Source organism: Lycium ferocissimum, chromosome 9 (assembly GCF_029784015.1).
Source record: "Lycium ferocissimum isolate CSIRO_LF1 chromosome 9, AGI_CSIRO_Lferr_CH_V1, whole genome shotgun sequence".
Taxonomy (NCBI): Eukaryota; Viridiplantae; Streptophyta; class Magnoliopsida; order Solanales; family Solanaceae; genus Lycium; species Lycium ferocissimum.
In genome coordinates, this window is record NC_081350.1 from 23,643,787 (window position 1) to 23,666,089 (window position 22,303).

General features: G+C 31.7%; 2 protein-coding genes across 2 annotated transcripts; both read left to right on the forward strand.

Moving 5' to 3' along the window:
- Positions 1–1,097: 1,097 nt before the first annotated feature.
- LOC132031687 (secreted RxLR effector protein 161-like) lies at positions 1,098–1,754 on the forward strand. Its single transcript, XM_059421627.1, has one exon. It carries the CDS (start codon positions 1,098–1,100, stop codon positions 1,752–1,754), a length of 657 nt encoding a protein of 218 aa, XP_059277610.1.
- Positions 1,755–18,384: 16,630 nt separating this feature from the next.
- Positions 18,385–20,365, forward strand: LOC132069323 (protein SPIRAL1-like 5). Its single transcript, XM_059462704.1, has 2 exons — positions 18,385–18,727; positions 19,976–20,365. The coding sequence occupies exons 1-2, from the start codon at positions 18,485–18,487 to the stop codon at positions 20,051–20,053; spliced, it is 321 nt and encodes a 106-aa protein (XP_059318687.1). The 5' UTR covers positions 18,385–18,484; the 3' UTR covers positions 20,054–20,365.
- Positions 20,366–22,303: the final 1,938 nt, after the last annotated feature.

The following is a 22,303-nucleotide window of genomic DNA, read 5'->3' on the forward strand; positions in this document are numbered from 1 at the left end:
TGGGCTCCAAGGATAAAAATCCTAGAAAAAGAAATACAAACAATGATCAGAATGACACTATGAAAGGATCTCATGAAGAGGTTCAAGATCTGATTAATCCTGATATTCCTGAAGAAATCAGCAAACCCGAGACTCCAGTGAGTAAAGAACTATCATTAAGTTTCTTGGTGATGAGTTCAATTTGAATCATTCGAAAATTGTGGTGAATAGTGTTTTTGCATATAATGTTGCACTAAATATTATGAAAGCGATGAGGATCGGGAACCTCGATCCGTCGAAGAATGTCGACGAAGATATGATTGACAAAATGGCAAGAAGCAATTCAATCAGAATTGAATTCACTTGCTAAACGTGAGGTTTTTGGACCTGTAGTCCAAACGCCTAATGGTGTAAAACCAGTTGGCCACAAATGGGTCTTTGTACGGAAAAGAAATGAGAGAAATGAAATTGTACGATACAAAACACGCCTTGTTGCACAAGGATTCTCTCAAAGACCCGGCATTGACTATGAAGAAACGTATTCACCGATTATGGATGCTATAACATTTCGATACCTTATCGGTTTAGGCGTATATGAAACCCTTGAAATACATCGATGGATGTGGTTACAAAGCCTTATCTTTATGGCTCACTTGATAATGAAATTTATATGAAAATCACGAAGGATATAAAATGCCTGAAGCATTTGGTTTAAAGTCTCGGGAAATGTATTCAATCAGATTACAAAGATCATTATATGGTTTAAAACAATCAGGGCGCATGTGGTATAATCGCTTAAGTGAGTACTTGATAAATGAAGGATATACAAATGATGCCATTTGTCCATGTGTTTTTATTAAGAAAACAAAATCAGGGTTCATTATACTTGCTGTTTATGTTGATGACATAAATCTCATTGGAACTCAGGAAAAGAGCTCCAAAAGGCGATTGAATATTTGAAGGAAGAATTTGAGATGAAAGATCTCGGAAAGACAAAACTCGTCTTGAGTACCCAAATTGAACATTTCACAAAAGGGATCTTTATCCATCAATCGCCTATATAGAGAAAGTTTTAAAACGGTTTTACATGGACAATGCGCATCCTTTAAGTACTCTTTATGGTTGTTCGCTCACTTGAAGTGAGCAAAGATCCATTCCGACCTCAGGAAGAAAACGAAGAGCTACTTGGGCCTGAAGTACCATATCTTAGTGCAATAGGTGCACTTATGTATCTTGCTAATGCTACAAGACACGACATAGCATTTTCTGTTAATTTGCTAGCAAGATATAGCTCTTCTCCTACACGGAGGCATTGGAACGGGATTAAGCATATATTGCGATATCTGAAGGGAACTAGCGATATGGGTCTGTTTTATACTAACAAAGGTAGTACAGATCTTGTTGGTTATGCAGATGCAGGTTATTTATCTGATCCACATAAAGCTCGATCTCAAACAGGCTATCTCATTTACATACGGAAATCTTTGCTATATCATGGCGATCGACAAAACGGTCCATTGTTGCTACTTCTTCAAATCATCTTTGAGATAATCGCTATTCATGAAGCAAGTAGAGAATGTGTGTGGTTGAGATCAGTGATCCATTTCATTAGAGAAAGATGTGGCTTGAAGTGTGATACAAAAATACCCACAGTATTATATGAAGACAATGCTGTATGCATAACTCAACTAAAAGGGGGCTTCATAAAAGGAGATAGAACGAAGCACATTTCACCAAAGTTATTCTTCACACACGATCTTCGTAAAAAATGGTGATATTGATGTACAACAAATCCGTTCAAGTGACAATCTGCATTTGTTCACCAAAGCTTTGCCAACTTCAACTCTTGAGAAGATGATATTCAAGATTGGAATGCGAAGACTCCAACATCGAATCGTGGTCTTGATCGGGGGAGTAGAATACGCGCCGCACTTTTTTCCCTATGCCAAGGTTTTTTCCCATTGGGTTTTCTTGGCAAGGTTTTTAATGAGGTAGCCCTCAAAGCGTATTACTAGATATGTGTACTCTTTTTCCTTCATTAAGGCTTTTCCCATGGGGTTTTTCCTAAAAGGTTTTAATGAGGACATCATCTAATTAATGGACATCAAGGGGAGTGTTATGAATATGGTTGTCCATTAAGTTATCATAAATAACTTAGTCATTAAGTTTCTTTTGGCCACCACGTGGCTTGGCCACTAAACGTGGAGCCTTTTCTAGATTGACTTTGCCACCAATCTGATTGTTTCCCTTCTATAAAGAGAAGGCTTATTTATAGATTTGAAGAGAGCTAAAAAAAAGGAAGTAATACAACCTTACCTCTCTTTATTATTTCTTCCGCGTACTTACTTTATAGTTTTTATTTTATAACAGATCATACTTATTCAAAATTGATTCTAGATTTTAAATTCATTTTTGTTTCCTAGCAAGATTCTTTTTGCTTTAAACTCAAATCTGTCGTGCAAAGTTTGCATAGCCTGTGTTACAACCTAGGGGTTCGACATTGAATTTATCTGAACTGAATATTTTCGATGTGAAATATAAATTTTTATGTAAAAGCCTACAAAAATTTCAACAAGTATTAAATATGAATTAATTATTTTAAAAGTATAATAATTTAGTGCTAAGAATCATAAAAATCGAAACTATCATGTGAAAATTTTAAACTTTTTCTGTTATGATAGATACAAGAACAACTAAAGGAAACAAAAGAAAGAAAAAAGCAATATATAAATATAGCTCATTTGAAAGGTCTATAGCTAAGGAGAAGAGATCAAATTCAACATCACATTAACAAGTTTAAAGAGTTCCGTACATCCCTCACCTAACAAAAGTTACAAACTTGAAACCTAACAACTTAATTAGTAGATTACAACTCATAAAACACAAAACTCAACAATTGGAACCCACTACGCCCAAATGGGGTGTGATTGTCTAGTATTTAAATCAGTAGAGGATCTAGAGTACTATCGTTTACGAATTTACGTGAACTTAATACAATTCTCCATGTGATTAAAAAATCTACTAAATAATTATAATTAAACATTTGATAGTGAGCTCAATTATTACTGTATGTATTAGCTTAAAATCGTAAAGGAACTTATAAAATTCAAATTCTAAACATGCCGTCCCTGACTTGAATCCTTCTTAAAATTAACTAATGCTAGACGTTATTTAGCAAATCACTGAGATTAATTTGTTGTCTCTACTATGGGAAAATGGGGTACAGCTAGTAAATTAGGTTATGCTATCCTCTATATCCACCGTGTTAGATGTCTTTAGAGGGCCATAGGCATCACATTTGTAAACAGTTATTCAACTATAGAAAGCCCACAAATTAGATACTCCTCACTGATCACAATTGATGACACTACTAACCAAAAGTGACTAATGTTCCTACAAGATTTAGTGGTGTTATAGTACCTTAATATATGCATTTCAAATATGTGAGCTCAACATTACTACTATATAGAAACATGAGTTTCTATACAGTAGTAAAAAGAGGATCGTCGTCCGTTCCCAAAAAAAAATGGCGGGCCCCATATTAAACACAAAAGCAATTAAAAAAAAGTGAAACCCATAATCTCCACCCATATTAACAAAATAAAGCAATATCAAAAAAAAAAAAAAAAAAAGTGGATCCCATGTTAAAAAAATAAATAATGTCAAAAAAAGTGTACCCCATATTAAAAAATCAAACAATATTCATGTAATTTCCAACGTATCCCATTAAGTCAATAATGATAGATTCATTGCCACATGCGTATCAACCCATTAATGGGAGCAAATGAAATTATTGTACAACAAAAAACATGGACCCATATTATTGCTTTTCTTCAAAAGGTTAAGTAGTCAAACCATACAATTTTTTTTTTTATATTAGCCTGAAATCTAATCTAGATATTGAAGTGTTGTATTTGCTATTTCGCCATGTCATTTATTTGTTATGTTTACTAAAATAAATATACTTAAAATATTTATATTTTAAAATAAGATATTAGATACGAAGCACAAACTACAATGTTATATTAATCGTGTTTATCAAATCTCTATTTTGTTTCGTTTTAAACATGTAAAATTAATTTAACAATTTGAATTAGAATTATCCAAATCAAAATTTGATAAAAAATAATAAGTATTTTACACCTTTAAATTAATAGAATTAAAATTGAAAGTATCAACTAATGCTTAAATATTGCTATTGCTTTATCTCAAAGAGAGGAAATAGTTTCCTTTTAAACAAGTCTTCTCTTTTAAAAAGTATTAATAAATTTTTGCAGACTTTATATTCGTAGCAAACACTAATATAATAAATTTTTGGATACGGAGCACAAACTACAATATTATATTAATCGTGTATATATATATATATATATGCATAAAAACAGTGCAAACTAATAATGTCAAAAAAAAAAAAAAAGTGCACCCCATATTAAAAAATCAAACAATATTCGTGTAATTTCTAAAGTATCCCATTAAGTCAATAATGATGGATTCATCACACATGCGTATCAACCCATTAGTGGGAGCAAATAAAATTATTGACAACCAAAAAACATGGGCCCCATATTATTGCTTTCCTTTAAAAGGTTAAGTAGTCAAACTATACAATTTTCTTTCTTTTTTTTATATTAACCTGAGATCTAATCTAGATATTGAACTGTTGTATTTGCTATTCCGTCATGTCATTTATTTATTACGTTTACTAAAATAAATATACTTAAAATATTTATATGTTAAAATAAGATAGAATTTAATTACTTTTTCATTTTTATTCTTACTCTAATAAATGTGAAAAGAGATTAATGTCATACAAGAAAAAATAATATCAAATGAAAATCAAATAATAAATAAGGTAAATTAGTCAAATTATAATTTTAATTGACGTTTCCTTAAAAAACCATGCAAAAGTCAACATGACAAGTAAAATGAGTAAACTGAGAATATTTATCAAAAATCAAAAAATAGTAAATAGAAAAATAAATTTCTACTTTGTTTCGTTTTAAACATGTAAAATTAATTTAATAATTTGAATTAGAATTATCCAAATCAAAATTTGATAAAAAATAATAAGTATTTTACACCTTTAAATTAATCGAATTAAAATTTAAAAGTATCAATCGATGCTTAAATATTGCTATTGTTTTATCTCAAAGAGAGAAAATAGTTTCCTTTTAAACAAGTCTTCTCTTTTAAAAGTATTAATAAATTTTTGCCGACTTTGTATTCATAGCAAACACTAATATAATAAAGTTTTAGATACGGAGAACAAACTAAAATGTTACATTAATCGTGTTTTGAACATAGTGTGTGTGTATATATATATATATATATATATATATATATATATATATATATATTATACTTATATATTATCACTATCCAAACACAACTACATACACATAAATACACTATAATCCAAAGTGTTGGGTCAGTACGCAGCACGGGCATACGCCGTCTAGTATAATTTAGAAGAGTTGCATGATATATGGAGATGTAGCACATATAATTAACACGAGAAGGGTGAAATAGGGGAGTGCAATATATGGGACACTAGAGATGGGAAGAAAGATATTTAATACAGCGATGAAAACAAGGGAGAAGGATAAATAACTCTGGGATTATATTTGAGATGAATTTATTCCACATTGGGTTGGGATAAAATGGTGGTATAACTAAATTTCGGGATTGTAGTGTTATTTTATCCCTATGAGAGGATGGAATAACTAATCTCGGAATAACTAATCCCAAAATAAGTTATCCTAGGATAACTTGTTTCCAACCAAACAACCCCTTCAATGAGACTATATATATATATATATATATATATATATATATATATAGCCCTTATGGATCAACATATCCACATTTTAAGATAAATGTTCTAGAAATAAAATGCTAGGTCAAATGCGGTTCACAAATTAATATTAGTACAAGATTAGGAATAATTACACCAACAATATGTGCGAGTGCCGAGTAGCTAGCATACTGTATAAGATAGGGGCAATACATAGATAGCCCCTTAAACTTGTCCCAAATTTTCATTTAAAAATATGATTTATTGAACCCTAAAATTATGCTCAAACTCTACCTATCTATGTATTGGCCTAAAGGAAAAATTGGGACAAGTGTTCAATAGGCTATCTATGTCTATGTAATTGGCCTAAGGGAAAAACTGCGACAAGTGCAATGGCCTAAAGGAAAATTGGGATGTGTTCAATAGGCCATCTATGTATTGGCCTAAAGGAAAATTGTGACAAGTGTCTCCTAAAGGAAGAATTGGGAGAAGTGTTCAATAGGCTATCTATGTAATTGGCCTAAAGGAAAAATTGCGACAAGTGTATTGACCTAAAGGAAAAATTGGGACAAGTGTTCAATAGGCTATCTATGTATTTGGGTTGCATGATATATGGAGATGTAGCACATATAATTAACACGAGAAGGGTGAAGTAGGGGAGTGCAATATATGGGAAACTAGAGATGGGAAGAAAGATATTTTACAAATGATGAAAACGATGGGAGTATTTTGATAAATAACTCTGATTATATTTGGTATTTAATTTATTTCACATCGTGACATCATCATAAAAATGTGCAGATAACTAAATTTTGGGATTGTAGTGTTATTTTATCCATGTGGAGGATGGAATAACTAATCCCGGGGATAACTAATCCCAAAATAAGTTATCCTAGGATAACTTGTTTCCAACCAAACAACCCCTTCAATGAGACTAATAATTAATCTAATACGAGAATGAATGTTAGCCCTCTATGGCCAACATATCCACATTTTAAGATAAATGTGCTAGAAATAAAATGCTAGGTCAAATGCGGTTCACAAATTAATATTAATACAAGATTAGGAATAATTACACCAACAATATGTGCGAGTGCCGAGTAGCTAGCATACTGTATAAGATAGGGGCAATACAGAAAAGCCCCTTAAACTTGTCCCAAATTTTCATTTAAAAATATGATTTATTGAACCCTAAAATTATGCTCAAACTCTACCTATCTATGTATTGGCCTAAAGGAAAAATTGGGACAAGTGTTCAATAGGCTATCTATGTCTATGTAATTGGCCTAAGGGAAAAACTGCGACAAGTGCATTGGCCTAAAGGAAAAATTGGGACAAGTGTTCAATAGGCCATCTATGTATTGGCCTAAAGGAAAAATTGTGACAAGTGTATTGGCCTAAAGGAAGAATTGGGAGAAGTGTTCAATAGGCTATCTATGTAATTGGCCTAAAGGAAAAATTGCGACAAGTGTATTGACCTAAAGGAAAAATTGGGACAAGTGTTCAATAGGCTATCTATGTATTTGGCCTAAAGGATAAATCATATAAACATCATGTGTATTGCTCCATGTGTCATGCATGTGATAATAAGATGATTGAAGATATTTAAAGGGCCGAGGTAGACTACAAATCATGTAAATATCAAACGGTCTAGAATTTCTCGAAATTACGTAGTTGGCTACGAATAAAGTACAACAGGTGACCCAACATAGTTGAGCTTAACTTTTAGTACTAGTTTTTGTTAATACCTATATTGTATCAGGTTAATTTGTTAGGAGTTATTTTTATTCTTGTAAAAGACACATCTGTTTATGCCAGGGTCCCCAACAAAAATGATGCAAAAAATTTTTTTTTTAACCAAAATACCCCAACAAAAAAAAAATGTTACCAATATATTTTAAAAATACTAGCATTTAAAAATCGCGTTAAAGACTAATCGTAACTAAGTCGTTAGTTGCTTTAGCGGCAAGAAAATAATGCGCTATTAACTTTTCCTACTTGGCAATATAGCGCATTATTTTATCAAGTACATAATATAACGCAAGAAAATACCGTGTTATAGTATCAACATAAACGATCGTGCCCACCACCCACTCTGGCCCCTCCAAAGGTTGAAAAAAAAAAAGGAAACGGCCATTGACGCGAAAAAAAAAAGAGGCGGGTCCCACTTCCAAAAACGTCACTTTCTATTAAATTTCGTCCGTAAAGTTTAGATTCCTGATATTCAAGTCGAGCAACATTCTAAGCTCAAATTTTGGGGAAAAGCGTAGAACTCGATTAAATAACTCTACAAAAAATCTTCGATTAAGGTTTTTTACTATGAACTTTTGTTATTATTTTGTTATATACATTATATTCTAAGCATGCTTAACATTTAATCCTTGCTATGTTTTAAAAAAAAAAAAACAATTTTTTTTTGTTCTTTTTTTCGATCGGGCGGGCTTTTGCCACCGTTCCGATTTTTTTTTTTTTTTGGTTTAATTCAATATTTGTTAAATGTTTATGCATTGTTAATTTATTAATGTTTATGAATTGTTAATTTGTTATATGTTTATGAGTTGATAATTTGTTAATTATTTATGAATTGTTAATGAATTATTATTTTGTTAAATATTAATTATGAATTTATTAGTTGTTAAATATTGTGTATGAATTGAAAGAAATTGAATGGTAATGAATTATTATGTTGTTAACACTTTGATTGGATGATTGTTATGTATTATTTTGACATTTTTCGTATTGTGTCATATTGTATAGGACCAAATCAATGATTACATAAAATGGTCGTTACATAAAAATTATCTAAAAAAGTAACAATCAAAACAAACATTGTATTTAAATTAACAACATAATATAATACAATAGGTAACAACCATATAAGTTGTAAATGATTATGAATTGTTATCTATATAATTTTAAAAGCGTGAATATATATATGTTAAATAAAAGATTATCTAAAAAAGAATAGTTAAAGTTCTTCTTTTTCATAAATACATAAGTTAACGATAAAAATGTAAAGATTATCTAAAAAAAGTAACAATCAAAACAAACATTGTATTTAAATTAACAACATAATATATACAATAGGTAACAACCATCCGTATAAGTTGTAAATGATTATAAATTGTTATCTATATAATTTTAAAAGCGTGAATATATATATATGTTAAATAAAAAAAGATTATCTGAAAAAGAATAGTTAAAGTTCTTCTTTTCATAAATACATAAGTTAACGATAAAAATGTAAAGATTATCTAAAAAAGTAACAATCAAAACAAACATTGTATTTAAATTAACAACATAATATAATACAATAGGTAACAACCATCCGTATAAGTTGTAAATGATTATAAATTGTTATCTATATAATTTTAAAAGCGTGAATATATATATGTTAAATAAAAAGATTATCTTAAAAAGAATAGTTAAAGTTCTTCTTTTCATAAATACATAAGTTAACGATAAAAATGTAAAGTTTGTAGAAAAATATGTGGTCGATGAATATACTCTTTTAGTTTAATTTTATCGTAGTTGTGTTGGCTATTTGGTCAATTAAAAATATATCACATATTCAAAATAGAGTTCTAAACAAATATTACTGCTGAATTTCGATTCTCAAACTAATTAACTTAAGATGATTCTCAAAAAAGTTTTTGCCATCACATATGTGTCCTTACTATCACATATTAAATTTGCTGCATATCCATATTAATTATTCACAAGATATAATACTACATAATTCACATATTCCCTACAAATTATTAATTAGTTAATATAATTTATCTTTCATTTCAAGAATAATGACTAATTTAGTTTGTACATGATTCGGACTCTTTCATGGATCCGAATGTTCCCCGGGCCCGATGTTCCCCGGCCCGATGCTCACGCGGGGCCCTCTCGTCTCACCCGGACCCTCTCGATAGATCGCATTGTCTTTACAAGACAATCATAGATCGACTTATTATGGGTCGGTCTTTATGGGATATCTACTAAAGCCCGCCCGTAGGCTACAAGAGCTGGCTCTTTTTACGCGAGCACCCCCCCACACCCTCGCGTCTTGGAGATATGTTTCGGGCGCGCATCTACCGATGCGTGTCCGTTGGTCGAGTACAAGATGATTGGGCGCTCATCACGGCCATGGCCGGCGTGAGTGGGCGTAGACACATACCTTCCATCTTCGTGACCGGCGAGGCCACGATTACACTTCGGGATGTGGAGGTCCTATTTGACCGCGGGTAGATGGAGAGCCATTATACACTCGGCACGAGCCTCCTCCCCGGTCGACATACGGGCGACGAGTGACTAGGCTCACCCACTTCGTGCCGTTGCCCGGGGCCGATGGTCGGGTTCGGATTCGACAGCGCACTCGCACTTTTTTGGAAGTGGTCTTGATCAGTTGACGACGGCAACACCCAGACGCCGTTGATCGTCATGCCCGTTTGTATCTCGCTTATTATATTCGGGCATTGTTCCCGACCCATCGGTGCCTTTGTCACTACGTTATTATATACTTTTTAGGTTCATCCTTCGGCGCCCGAGGTAGCGACTCCGCACGAGGAAGTGGTTGAGTCTCCGGCACCTAGCTCACCCCGAGGTTCCGAGCGTGCCGGGGGAACAGATCCCCGAGAAGAAGCACGTTGGGGAGTCAGGCGCACGGGGCTAGGGAAGAGGAGATGATCATGACTCGGGAGCGTCCGGTTATTAAGAGAAGAAGGACGACGGGAGACGATGGCGAGGGCGGTGGGGATGGCATGAGCCTTAGGCCTAGGGATAGTCTCCGCATACTACATGGGACCCATCCTCGATAGTGTATATACATTAGTGTTGTACAATTTATCGTAAATATAATATATTTTTGCATATTTATACATATTATCTTAGTTTTTATTATTATTTATAGTTTCACACCCTAAATTGATAAAAAAAAAAAAAAAAACCGACACGTTCGAAATAAAGTTAAGCATTAATTTAAAAATAAGACGAAACCCTAAAAGATAAATAACGTAAAGTCAATGACTACAAGTCTTCAAACAAAAAAGGACTTCGAAAGCACTTTTCAACCACTAAAATGACAATCCAAAGTATTGCGTATTTTTTATGTATTGAGCCTATCTTATTAATTGTACAAATATAAGTAGGGTTCTATATAAAATATTGAAGTTCGAGTCTCAAAGCATGATTAATATACGGCTAAACTACGTAAAAAGGAGTGAAAATAAAGCAATGTTTTGGAAAATGGCGGACATAAATAAGCTAAAGATTTTTACCGCGCTTATAGGCCCGGGACAAATGCCCTTTAGCGCGATTTCTATCGCGCTAAAGCACTTAACCGCATACGGTTAAGAAAGATTTAGCTTGATAAATCATCACGCGCGAAAGGTATATTGGTAACATTTTTTTTTGTTGGGGTATTTTGGTTAAATGTTTTTTTTTTAAGCCATTTTTGTTCCGGACCCTCAATGCCATGATAAATACAAGATTTAGAGAATTTCAGTTTCAAAGAAAAAATAATTTGTTTAAAAACATAAGGCTTAATATAATTTTCCGCTGAGACTTGTATCGAAATTTCTTTGACAGAGCCCCATTTTAACGGAAAAGTTTTCACACTGTTTTTTTTTTCTTCAAATTATGTTTGATACACATCACTTTTGCACGTGATGCACATGCAATGAATATGTAAAACTCATATAATGGACTTGAACAAACTAGGATCAAAATATTCTTTATTTATTGTTAAAATATTCACTACTAGAAAATTGCTAATTCTGAATGAAATCCGTTAGAATTTGGGTCGTCGGTTGTGTTTCCAATGTATCTTTCATCGAAAATCTCTTATCGACGATACCAGCGAGCCAAATTTTGATGTTACGTCACAATTTTCTGATAGCGATGTTACATTATCAATCACTAGGCCAAGCTAAACTAAAGGATGATGAATCAAATCAATGGCTTTGCCCTACAAGTACCCTTCCAACCGAACTCTCTCTTAGTAGGCGTTTGAACAGGCGATTTCATCTCATGAGATGAAATCAGCGTTTGGACATGCGATTTTATTTCTGATTTCATCTCATGAGATGAAATCCCAAATCATCCAAAAAGGCATGATTTGGGATTTGAAATCATGATTTTAAAAAATATAAATGTAACATTTGATCCATACATTTATATTTTATAAAAAAAGACTCATAAGTTGGTAGATATATTTATTAATCATGCTTACCAACTATTTGTATTAAATATTAAAAAGTATTTACATTACTATTCATGTTAAATTTTTCTTTTTATTGAACTAAAGTTTGATCAATTGATGTTGTATCTTTTAGAAAGGCCTTTTAGTAGCGTATTAATTTTATTATGAACTATGATTTACTCATTTGGTAAGATTATATAAGAATTGAGAAAATTTTGATGATTTTCACAATTTGTGGGGTTTTTATATTTATAAAAAAAAGCTACAATTTAAAAAATTCAAATTATATGTCCGACCATGATTTCATCTTATAATTTCATCTCATGAGATGAAATCATGTCCAAACGGCTCGGTAATAAGCAAAACTAGTTCTTTCAGGTTCACCTTTTTTGTTTTCCCATTTTCAAAAATAGTATGATTCACTCCTTGGGTCCATTTGCTATTTGTTGGCAATCAAGTCTATAGCTAATCACCTTTTTATTTACTTAAAGTAATTTCTTCTCTTGATTTAACACCATTAATAATGAACTTTTTTTAAGCTCTGACGTGTTAACCCATCACTCGTTAAAGTTGATTGACATTGACAGTAGCTGAATCGTAGTTTGCACTTTATTTAATTTACATTAATATGTTCCCAAAGTAGAATGATGCTAGCTAGACCATTTTCAATTTGTTTTTCCGTCATGGTCATAATTTTATTCATTTCAGCTTCTTTTCCTGCCATGATCATTATTTTATTCATTCTCCTTGGCCGACTGCTAATTGAAGAATTTAGATTTTATACTTTATACGGAAAAGACTCAAATATGTTATCCAACTATTGAAAATGACTAATTTATATCACTAATCTATAGTTTGCTCTATTTACGCCATTGATGAACTATAAATGATCATTTACGCCATCAAAATATAGGGAAATGGCCATTTCCACTCATTAATAATTTAATTTCATTTATACCATCGCCTATTACCAAAATAACTCATCCATACTCCTTTTTCATTAACCACCATTCTACAATACCGGATATGACACGTGGCATTTCAATTAGAGGTCTACATCGCTTAATTAAGCTTGACCCAATTTTAAATAATAAATTAATAAAAATCCGATCCATGCAACTGCCGCCCCATGACCATAATCTAGTTGGAGGCCACGTGTCGTATCGATATTGTAAATCGGCGTTAATGAAAAAGGGCATGGATGAGTCGTTTTGGTAATGGCATGTATAAATGAGTCAATGTGATGAGTGGCGTAAATGAGTCGTTTCATAAACGAAAATTAGATTTTATAGTTTGATGGCGATAAACGAGCCAAACTATGCATCAGTTTTAGTAGTAAATAAGTCATTTTTAATAGTTAGATGGCATATTTGAGCCTTTTCCGTACTTTATATTGTACTAGTACTTGTTATTTTTCCCGTCTCTAGTCAACGAAAGAACAAAATTGGTCTAATCTATACCTGGGTCCTAGAGTGTCTAATCTAAACCTGGGTCCTAGAGCGTACTGCTAGGATATCTGTTCAAGCAAAAATGACAGGTAACATTGACCAAACAATTAGAGAAAAACATGGTTAGGTATGAAAGAACGTAGCTCCGTCCGAACTACCCGAGGTCTAACATTTATCACAAGTAAGGATATTCTATGTATTTCTACATTTCTTTACATTCTCTTTACGTCTATCGCGAGATAGATCCAGAATTTAAACTTTATAAATTCAATTTTTAAAATTTTTAGCATTAAATTCATTATTACATATTAATTTATGTTTCACTTCAAAAGTACTGCATTTCCGTTGTCAGCATTAGGGATGTACAACTTCGCGATACTGTTCTTCAATTAACACATTGCATTTAAAATCATCTGGTATATACTGATTAGATCAATTAAGTTTTACATTGTGTAAAATTTATTAAAAGAAAAATGCTCCCTATCTAAGCCTGTTAACCGGTTTGGATCGGACCGGTAACCGGTTATTAAACCGGCCGGTTTCCGGTCTAAAAATCGGAACTGACCATCGGTTCCGGTTAACCGGTTCCAAACATGGAAACCGGAACCGGCCGGTCCAAACATTAAAAAAAAAAAATCTTTTTTGTTTTGTTTTTTGTATAGTATATATATATTATAATATTTATTAGTATATTGTAGGTATATTGATATATGTTATATAAGTTTATAAGTAAAGTTTATATATTTACTAACTAACAATATATATGTGTATATATATATATATATATTAAGTTATATGCTTAAGTTATACTACATATATCTAAAATATACTAAGAATATAATTATAATATCAATATACTTAAGTTATAAAATAGAAATCTACAAACTTAGAAAAAACTTAACTAACAGAAAAAACTTAACTTATATGTATTATAACTTAAATAAATATATATATGTTTAAGTTATATGTATACTATATATATTTATAAATTATATATATATATACATATATATATATATATATATATGTTTAAGTTATGTATACTTATAACTTATATATATATATATATGTTTAAGTTATATGTATACTATAACTTAAAGTTTTTTTAAGTTTATAAATTCCTATTTTATAACTTAAGTATATTTATATTATAAATATATTCTTAGTATATTTTAGTTATTTTCCAAGTATATAACTTTCTATTTTTTAATTTAAGTAGATGTATATTATAAGTATATTTTAGGTATATTCCTAACTTAATATAAGTAAAAATATGAACACAAGTAAATAGAAGAAAGCTCAATGCGCCATATATTTTATTCATTCATGGATAACATTTATTTGCAAGTTGTAGTTTTTTTTAACTTATAAATAATACATGAGCTGCAAAGAAATAGTAGAATAATGAAATTAAAAAGTGTCAATCATTTGGTTGATATCCGCCATATCATATTCGGTCATGGAGATATCTTCAAAGTCTTCCATTTGGTTCATTCCACTTGCTATCAAATCTTCAATCTCTTCCTCTTCGCCTTCCACCCCCTTCTAAGTTTTGATTGCGTCGTTCCGATCTAATCCAATCGCGAATGCACACCAGTACTTGCAAGCTAAATCCGGATAATGAGTGTCTATGATTTCCAATTTGTTATCTTCCTTGGCTAAATGCACTCTCCGAAGCCACGGTTGATATTTGAACCGTAAGGATATCTCGATCCATTTTTGAAAGTACCAGATGACTCACCTTGTATCTCTTCCACCATGCTAAGATGTCCAAATCATCTAATTGGGCGATATCCACATTTGTCTGCATCAAATAAAGGTGATATTCATCAAAGTTTGCATTATGAGCAGGAGTTGGATGTGAATGTAAAACTTTTAAATTTGACAAATCCGACAAGCCCTTTTTGCTACTTTGAGAAGTAGTAGGGCGTGGAGTAACGAGTGTAGCACTTTCTTCCAAATTAGAATAACGACTAAAAACTTTTCTAAACTCGGCATCAATAGCGAACTTGGCTTCTTGTAAAGATGGTTCAACTTCCTCGTCAATTTCTAAATAGTTATAAATTTGACCAACTAATGCTCTAGTATAAGACATTTTAAAATAAGGAATTAAAAGAAAACCCAATATAAATAAAGTTGGGATGGGAAAAAAAATACTTCTTAAATTTTGTTGTCATATTAAAAATAGCCGCTTGATAACCGAATTTTTCTTTATACTCATGTAAAACTCTAGCTATTTCCGCTAAGTAGGCTAAAATTCCTGTTACGTGGGATAGAATTGTCTAGAAAAAGCAAGAGTTTCATTATAAAATTTTTGTAAAAGTTCAATACATTCCTTAACATCTTCCCAATTGGTAATTCTTAACCAATCATCACTATCCGTACTAAAATAATTGTGAACTTGTTGTATTGAAATCTTATAAACATATGCTTGTTGTAACATAATGTAAGTGTAGTTCCACCTAGTGTCAACTTCTACTTGAATTTTCCTAGGTCCAAGGTCATTTTCCACACAAGAATTCTTAAAATCTCTCATTTTTTGCCTATTAGCATTACAAAAAAGAAAAGCAATCACATTTCTAACTTTTTAAATAAAATCTTCAAAACACTCAAGACCATCTCTAACAATCAAGTTTAAAATGTGACAACTACATCTCACATGAAAAATATTTTTAGCGGAGTGTTTAATTCCCTTTTTAAAAGACCAATCGCCTTTATATTATTAAAGCATTATCTAAAGCAATACAAAGTGTTTTTCTATAAATGTTAAAAAATTTCATAATAGTAGACATTGAATCAGCTATAAATTTCCCATCATGACGACATTTCCCTTTATCATATAAAAAAGCTATAATTCTTTTTTGCATCACCCAATTATCATCAACCCAATGACATGTAATAGCAAAAAAACCTAACTTGTTAAGATTAAGACCCAAATCGGCGGTAAGAGAAACACTACAATTTAAAGAATTAAATACATGGCGCAAATAAAATCTATATTTTTTATACAAATCTATAATATCCGCTCTACAAGTACTTCTAGGAATACTCTCAAATAACGAATTATAACAACGTTGAATATAAGTAACAAACTCCAAACCCGAAGGAAAGGAAAATGGTAAAGCATCAAAAGCAACCATTTCAGCTATTTCTACACGCTCTTTTTTCTTGTCATAACTAAAAATTTTACCAGTTCGTGGGTCTATTGTCATTTGAATACCCCCACATTTGAACCCGTTTTCTCTTCCCAAACATCCCTATGTTTACCTTTCATATGACTTGTTAGTGTACCCGTTCCACCATCCTTACTAGTTTGTTGCCTAAAAATAAATTCTTGTCTACATAAATTACATGTAAGTGTTTGTTTGTCTTTCCTTATCCTTAGTCATAAATTTTCAAATTTTGGCGGTTGGCTTACGAGTTCTTGGCGGTTTGTCTTGTGTATGTGATTGTGCAAGACCTATATCTCCTATGAAATTTTCGGGAGCTTGTATTTCATCATCATCATCATCAATTTCATTATAAGTGCCGGTATAATGTTGTTGCATTACCTCATGATCTAAATGTCGATTATTTCCACCAATATCAATACCCAAATTAGGTGTTCCGTTCACAAATGTTTCCTCATTAAACTCACCTCTAACAATACCACTACTACCGGCACCACGTCTAAATCTCTTCGCCATTATTAAATAGAATTAATTTAAATCACACACAAATAAATCACAAGAAAATAAATTGCAACAAATTAAATTGCTAGAATTAAATAGCGGAAAATAACGATAGAGTTGGAACGAAGGTACCAAATTGTCGGACTAATTTCCAACACAGTGAAGGTGGTTAGAATTGCAAATCCACCAAAGCTTTGGAGCTACTTCGGATTGTTGCAAAATCACCAACTCCACCAACAAATTTTTTTATAATTGCAAAATTAATAATTGAAACTAGAATAAACTTTATAATATTTAATTGATAGAAATTTAAAGTGGCTAATTGTTGCAAAGTAGCTATAATTGAGAGAAAGAGAAGAATGAATTGGTGTGGATTAAAATTGAAAATGGAGAGGGGTTTATACAGGGGTGGGGGATGGGTTAAAGTGTGAAAAAAAAAAGTTTGGGGGGGTTGGGGGGCCAAAAGGGGCGTTTGGAGTCGGGTTGTCAACCCGCCATTTTTGCAAAATGGATCGTAATAACGGTCCACCCGATCGACGCATACTATTTTTTAAAAATTTTTTTTGACCTATTAAGCTTTTAATCGGCCGATTCCGGTTTACTTGTCCCAAAAAATACAAACCGGACCGGTAAAAAATCTAAGTTAAACCGTGAACCGGTCCACTAGTTTACCGGTTTGAACGGGTCAAACCGGTCCAGTTACCGGTTTGAACGGGTCAAACCGGACCGGTTGATAGGCTTATCCCTATCAAGTCTTTCCGGTGCTGAAAATCGAGATATCTCATTCAGGGTAGAGAGATTTTATCCATTCACCACATCTCATATAATGGTTTACTAAGGTACCTTTATGCTTTCTACAGCCTCATAGCCGGACCGCCTGTTTGTCCATAGATTTGATTTCAAAAATTTAATATAATATTTGAACATTATCTCAAATAAATATTTTCTTATCAAATTAATCTATTATCTTAACTTCAAACTTGAAATATGGAATTTTGAAATTAAAAAACATGTTTTCTAAGGAATTTTTTCAAGTTTTCCCAAGATTTCATTCATTAAACTTCATAATTTGCATTTTCATATTCAAACATAACTTTACTCCCAAATACATTTTCTCAATTTAAATTTACTACTGCTATTTGTTTAAAATATCAACAAATTTATATCCAAACCCTACTAAAATTTCCCTTTTTTTGTCCTCGTTTTTATTTTTGATTGTTCACTTACTCTCATCTACTTATTGTTGCTTTTGATGAAAAGGACCTAATTACATTTACACTAACCAATATAAAAGGGCAAACACATTTTCAAGGAGAAAAGGGCTAGTTTATATTCCTAAGCAAAGTATTAAACACAAGGTTTAGCCAAGCTTAACTCCCTTTTCTTCCTTAATACATTTTTAATGGAGAAATCTCCAAACTCAGCTAGAGGTGTGAGCTATGGTGGAGGACAAAGCTCCTTAGGCTATCTCTTTGGTGGTGATGATAAAAAACAACAAAAGATTGATGACCCTCCACCTTCTCCCACTGTTTTAGCACCACCTTATGGTATTGATGATGAAAATGAAAATCCATCAGAAATTTCCAACGCTACTTCAATTACCTATCAAAAATCTCAGGGCCAAAATTCAGGAATTTTCGTCACTGTGAGTATGATTTTATGTTCAAGAACGTTTGTTCATTTAACTTTTTTTTTTTTTCTTCCTTTCATTTGTCCACAGTTCTCATATTTATTTACCAGTCAGCTAGAAAATATAGAGAACTTCTAGTAATATTTATTTTTACTTTTATTTTATATATTATTGATATGAGATTATTAGCACAACCAGAGCGACATGGTCAATAAGAGCTCATATAGCCAACCTCAGTTACTTGCTTGGGATTGGAATTGAGACACTTGTTGTAGTGCTCTTGGTTTTCAAGAATGTTTTCTTCATGTAGCTTTCTTTTGTTCTCCATTCTCAGATTCATTTACCTACAGCAAGAGTAAATTTTTGTTTTTATTTTAATTTTATGTTATATTGATATGAGGCTAGCTTAACAGATAGACATGATCAGTAAGAATTCATATAGCCGACCCCAGTTACTTGCTTGGGATTGAGATCACGGTTGGTGTAGTTGCTCTTGGTTTTCAAGAAGTTTTTGTTCATATAGCTTTCTTTTTTCCTTTCATTTACCCATAGTTCTCACCAGATGTATTTACCAATAGCTTGAAAATATAGAAAACTTAATTGGTAATTTTCATTTCTTTTTATTTTGTATAATATTGATCTAAGAGATTAGGTTAATCAGAGCGACATAGTCGGTAAGAATTCATATAGCCGACCCCTTGTTGGTGTAGTTGCTCTTGATTTTCAAGAAGGTTTTGTTCATATAGCTTTATTTTTTCCTTTCATTCACCCATAGTTCTCACCAGATGTATTTGCCAGTAGCTTGAAAATATAGAAAACTTAATTGGTAATTTTCATTTCTATTTATTTTGTATAATATTGATCTAAGTTATTAGCTTAATCAGAGCAACATAGTCAGTAAGAATTCATATAGCCGACCCCTTGTTGGTGTAGTTGCTCTTGGTTTTCAAGAAGGTTTTGTTCATATAGCTTTCTTTTTTTCCTTTCATTCACCCATAGTTCTCACTCGATATGTATTTGCCCAGTTTGAAAATATAAAAAACTTAATTGGTAATTTTCATTTCTGTTTATTTTGTATAATATTGATCTAAGTTATTACCTTAATGAGAGCGACATAGTCAAGAGAATTCATATAGCCGACCCCAATTACTTGCTAATCTTGGTTTTAAAGAAGGTTTTCTTCATGGTGCGTCCTTTTGTTCATTCATTCATTCATACTAGTTGTTAACTTTTTTTTTTTTCATTGTATTTTAAAATGTTTAGGGTCGTCCATCGACAAAGGTGAAATCAGTTCCAGGAGGAGATTCATCTTTGGGCTACTTGTTTGGAGATAAGTCTTGAAGTTTCTTCATGATCTAACTTCTAAGCATATTGGATGAAGTTTAGGGTTTGAATAAGGGACTACCAGTGAATTTGTACTTTTCTCTATTGTTTGGAACTGAGACGTAGTAATTATTGTCGTTTTGTCATTTTAATATTTCTATTTTGTGTGCTAGTATTAGTAGTCTGTTGATTAATCTAAGTGTGTGTGGTTGTGTGAGATCTGGTTTGTGAGTGATGAAGATCATCATGAAGATTTGGTTAGGGTTTGTAAAGTTTTCAGTATTATGTATTATAACAATAATCTCCAAATAAATTATTTATATTGAAATACATTTGGGTCTGAAGCTCTTTTATTCTGAGTTTGTCATGGCCCAATTTGATCTTGGAAGAGCTTTGACCAAATATTTTCCAGATATATTATTCTCTTTCTTCTCATAAACTATAGTAGTTTTTTATGGTGTCAGTGTTTTGTTTCTCTTTTGGCCACATTTAGGAATGGATTAGTTTCATACCCTCAAGCTCTCAATAAAAAAATGTTTTCACTGCCTTTCATGCAGTTGGATTCCTTATTAATGGGGATATTGCTCTTTGCTTGGACCAAACCCTACTCCTCCCTTCCCCACCGGCCCTATTCCATTAGTCACCAGGTACTACTGATTTTGCGAATGGACTATCTCATATATGTGCAATGCACACGAAAAAATGCCGATTAACCCGATATCTACTATATATACATAATTTTGACCTTATATATCCAGTATAATTTTTCGCCCCTAGCTATATTGGCCTCCCCATCAAATATTAGTTTCATTCTTCTTCTTATGTATATGTTTATGGTGAAGGAAGCCTTAGCGCAACAATAAAAGTTGTGGTTGTGCAATCAGAATGTCACGATCTAGCTAATTCAAAGATTCTGCCACACATGCACAGAATACTCTGGCAGACTGACATGGTTCCACCTTTTCCTGATCAACATTGTTAGGAAGAACACTTGAAGAAACCTATGTGATCATCTCTTATGTCTCACACATGAAAGAACTACAAATTCCACCTAGAAAAGAACAATAATTAATGGAATTTGACATGATCACTAAAGCCTTGTTTTCAGTGGCTCACTCTGTAGACGTTGCCATTTTTGTCATGTAGAATATGTTATTTGATGGTAGTTAATTTTAATTATTTTCTGCATTCAAGACTGTTTTTGTGATGCAAATTAATCACAAGTGGATAAAGTATTCTATGCATAGTGTATGATTATTTGATTAGAGATAAGATTTGCATGGTTAAGGTTCAAGATTTCCACTCCTTCAGACACGGGTGGGTTTAAAGCGTTTTTTGCGTTTCTTGGTGCTAACATAACTCATTTGCCCCTTAAAATATTGATTTTAATTATATATTTGAAAAAAAAAATTATATCCGTCATGTCAATTTAATTTTGGGAGCGATTACTTTTCTATTTTCAATTATCAATCAAAAGATTGATTATTGAAAAACTATAACACTTAAAATTCCAAAATTTTAAAAAAAATACTTGCAAAATAGTTGGGGAAAATAACAAAATCAGCCCCAAAAATTGACAAGGACCCAAGAACATAAAAATTTTTTTTAACCTTTTTAAAATAATTATTTTTAAACCCTTTTTCAACTAATTTAAAGATATTTTAAAAAAACGTTGTTGTAAAAAAATCATTGTATAAAATTTTTTCTTTTTAAGAATATTATCCCCCGATGTGTTTGAAAAAATATCATTGTTGTATAATTTTTTAATAAATGTATAATCAACGTATACTTACTAATTCACCTATATCATATTTTATACGTTTTGGTTTTTTTTAAAGCTCAATCAACGTATAAATATATAAAATTATACATGTTTTGGGGTATTTCTTGGGGTAAAACTATGTATAAGTAACCTATTTTTTTTATTTTTTAAGGTTAAATTAATTTTTTTCTGACCCTTTGTTACTTTTTTACATTACTAAAAAATCACTTTTTTTAACAATTTTATGGGGCTAGAAATCGCACCAAAACATCGATCTTTTTTTTTTGAAACTTTATATTTTTTAAATTTTTTTAAAATTTTTGGATGAATGGGTTCTTTGAAAATTAAAACCATGTTTGGGGGAAAGGGGGGATGCGTTTAAAAACCCAAAAAGGGCCAAACATTTTCAAGGAAAATAAAATTCTTTTTTAAACCATTGAAAAAATTTAAAAGACTTTTTTTTTTTTTTATAAAAAATAAAAACAAAAAATACAAAAGAAAACCAA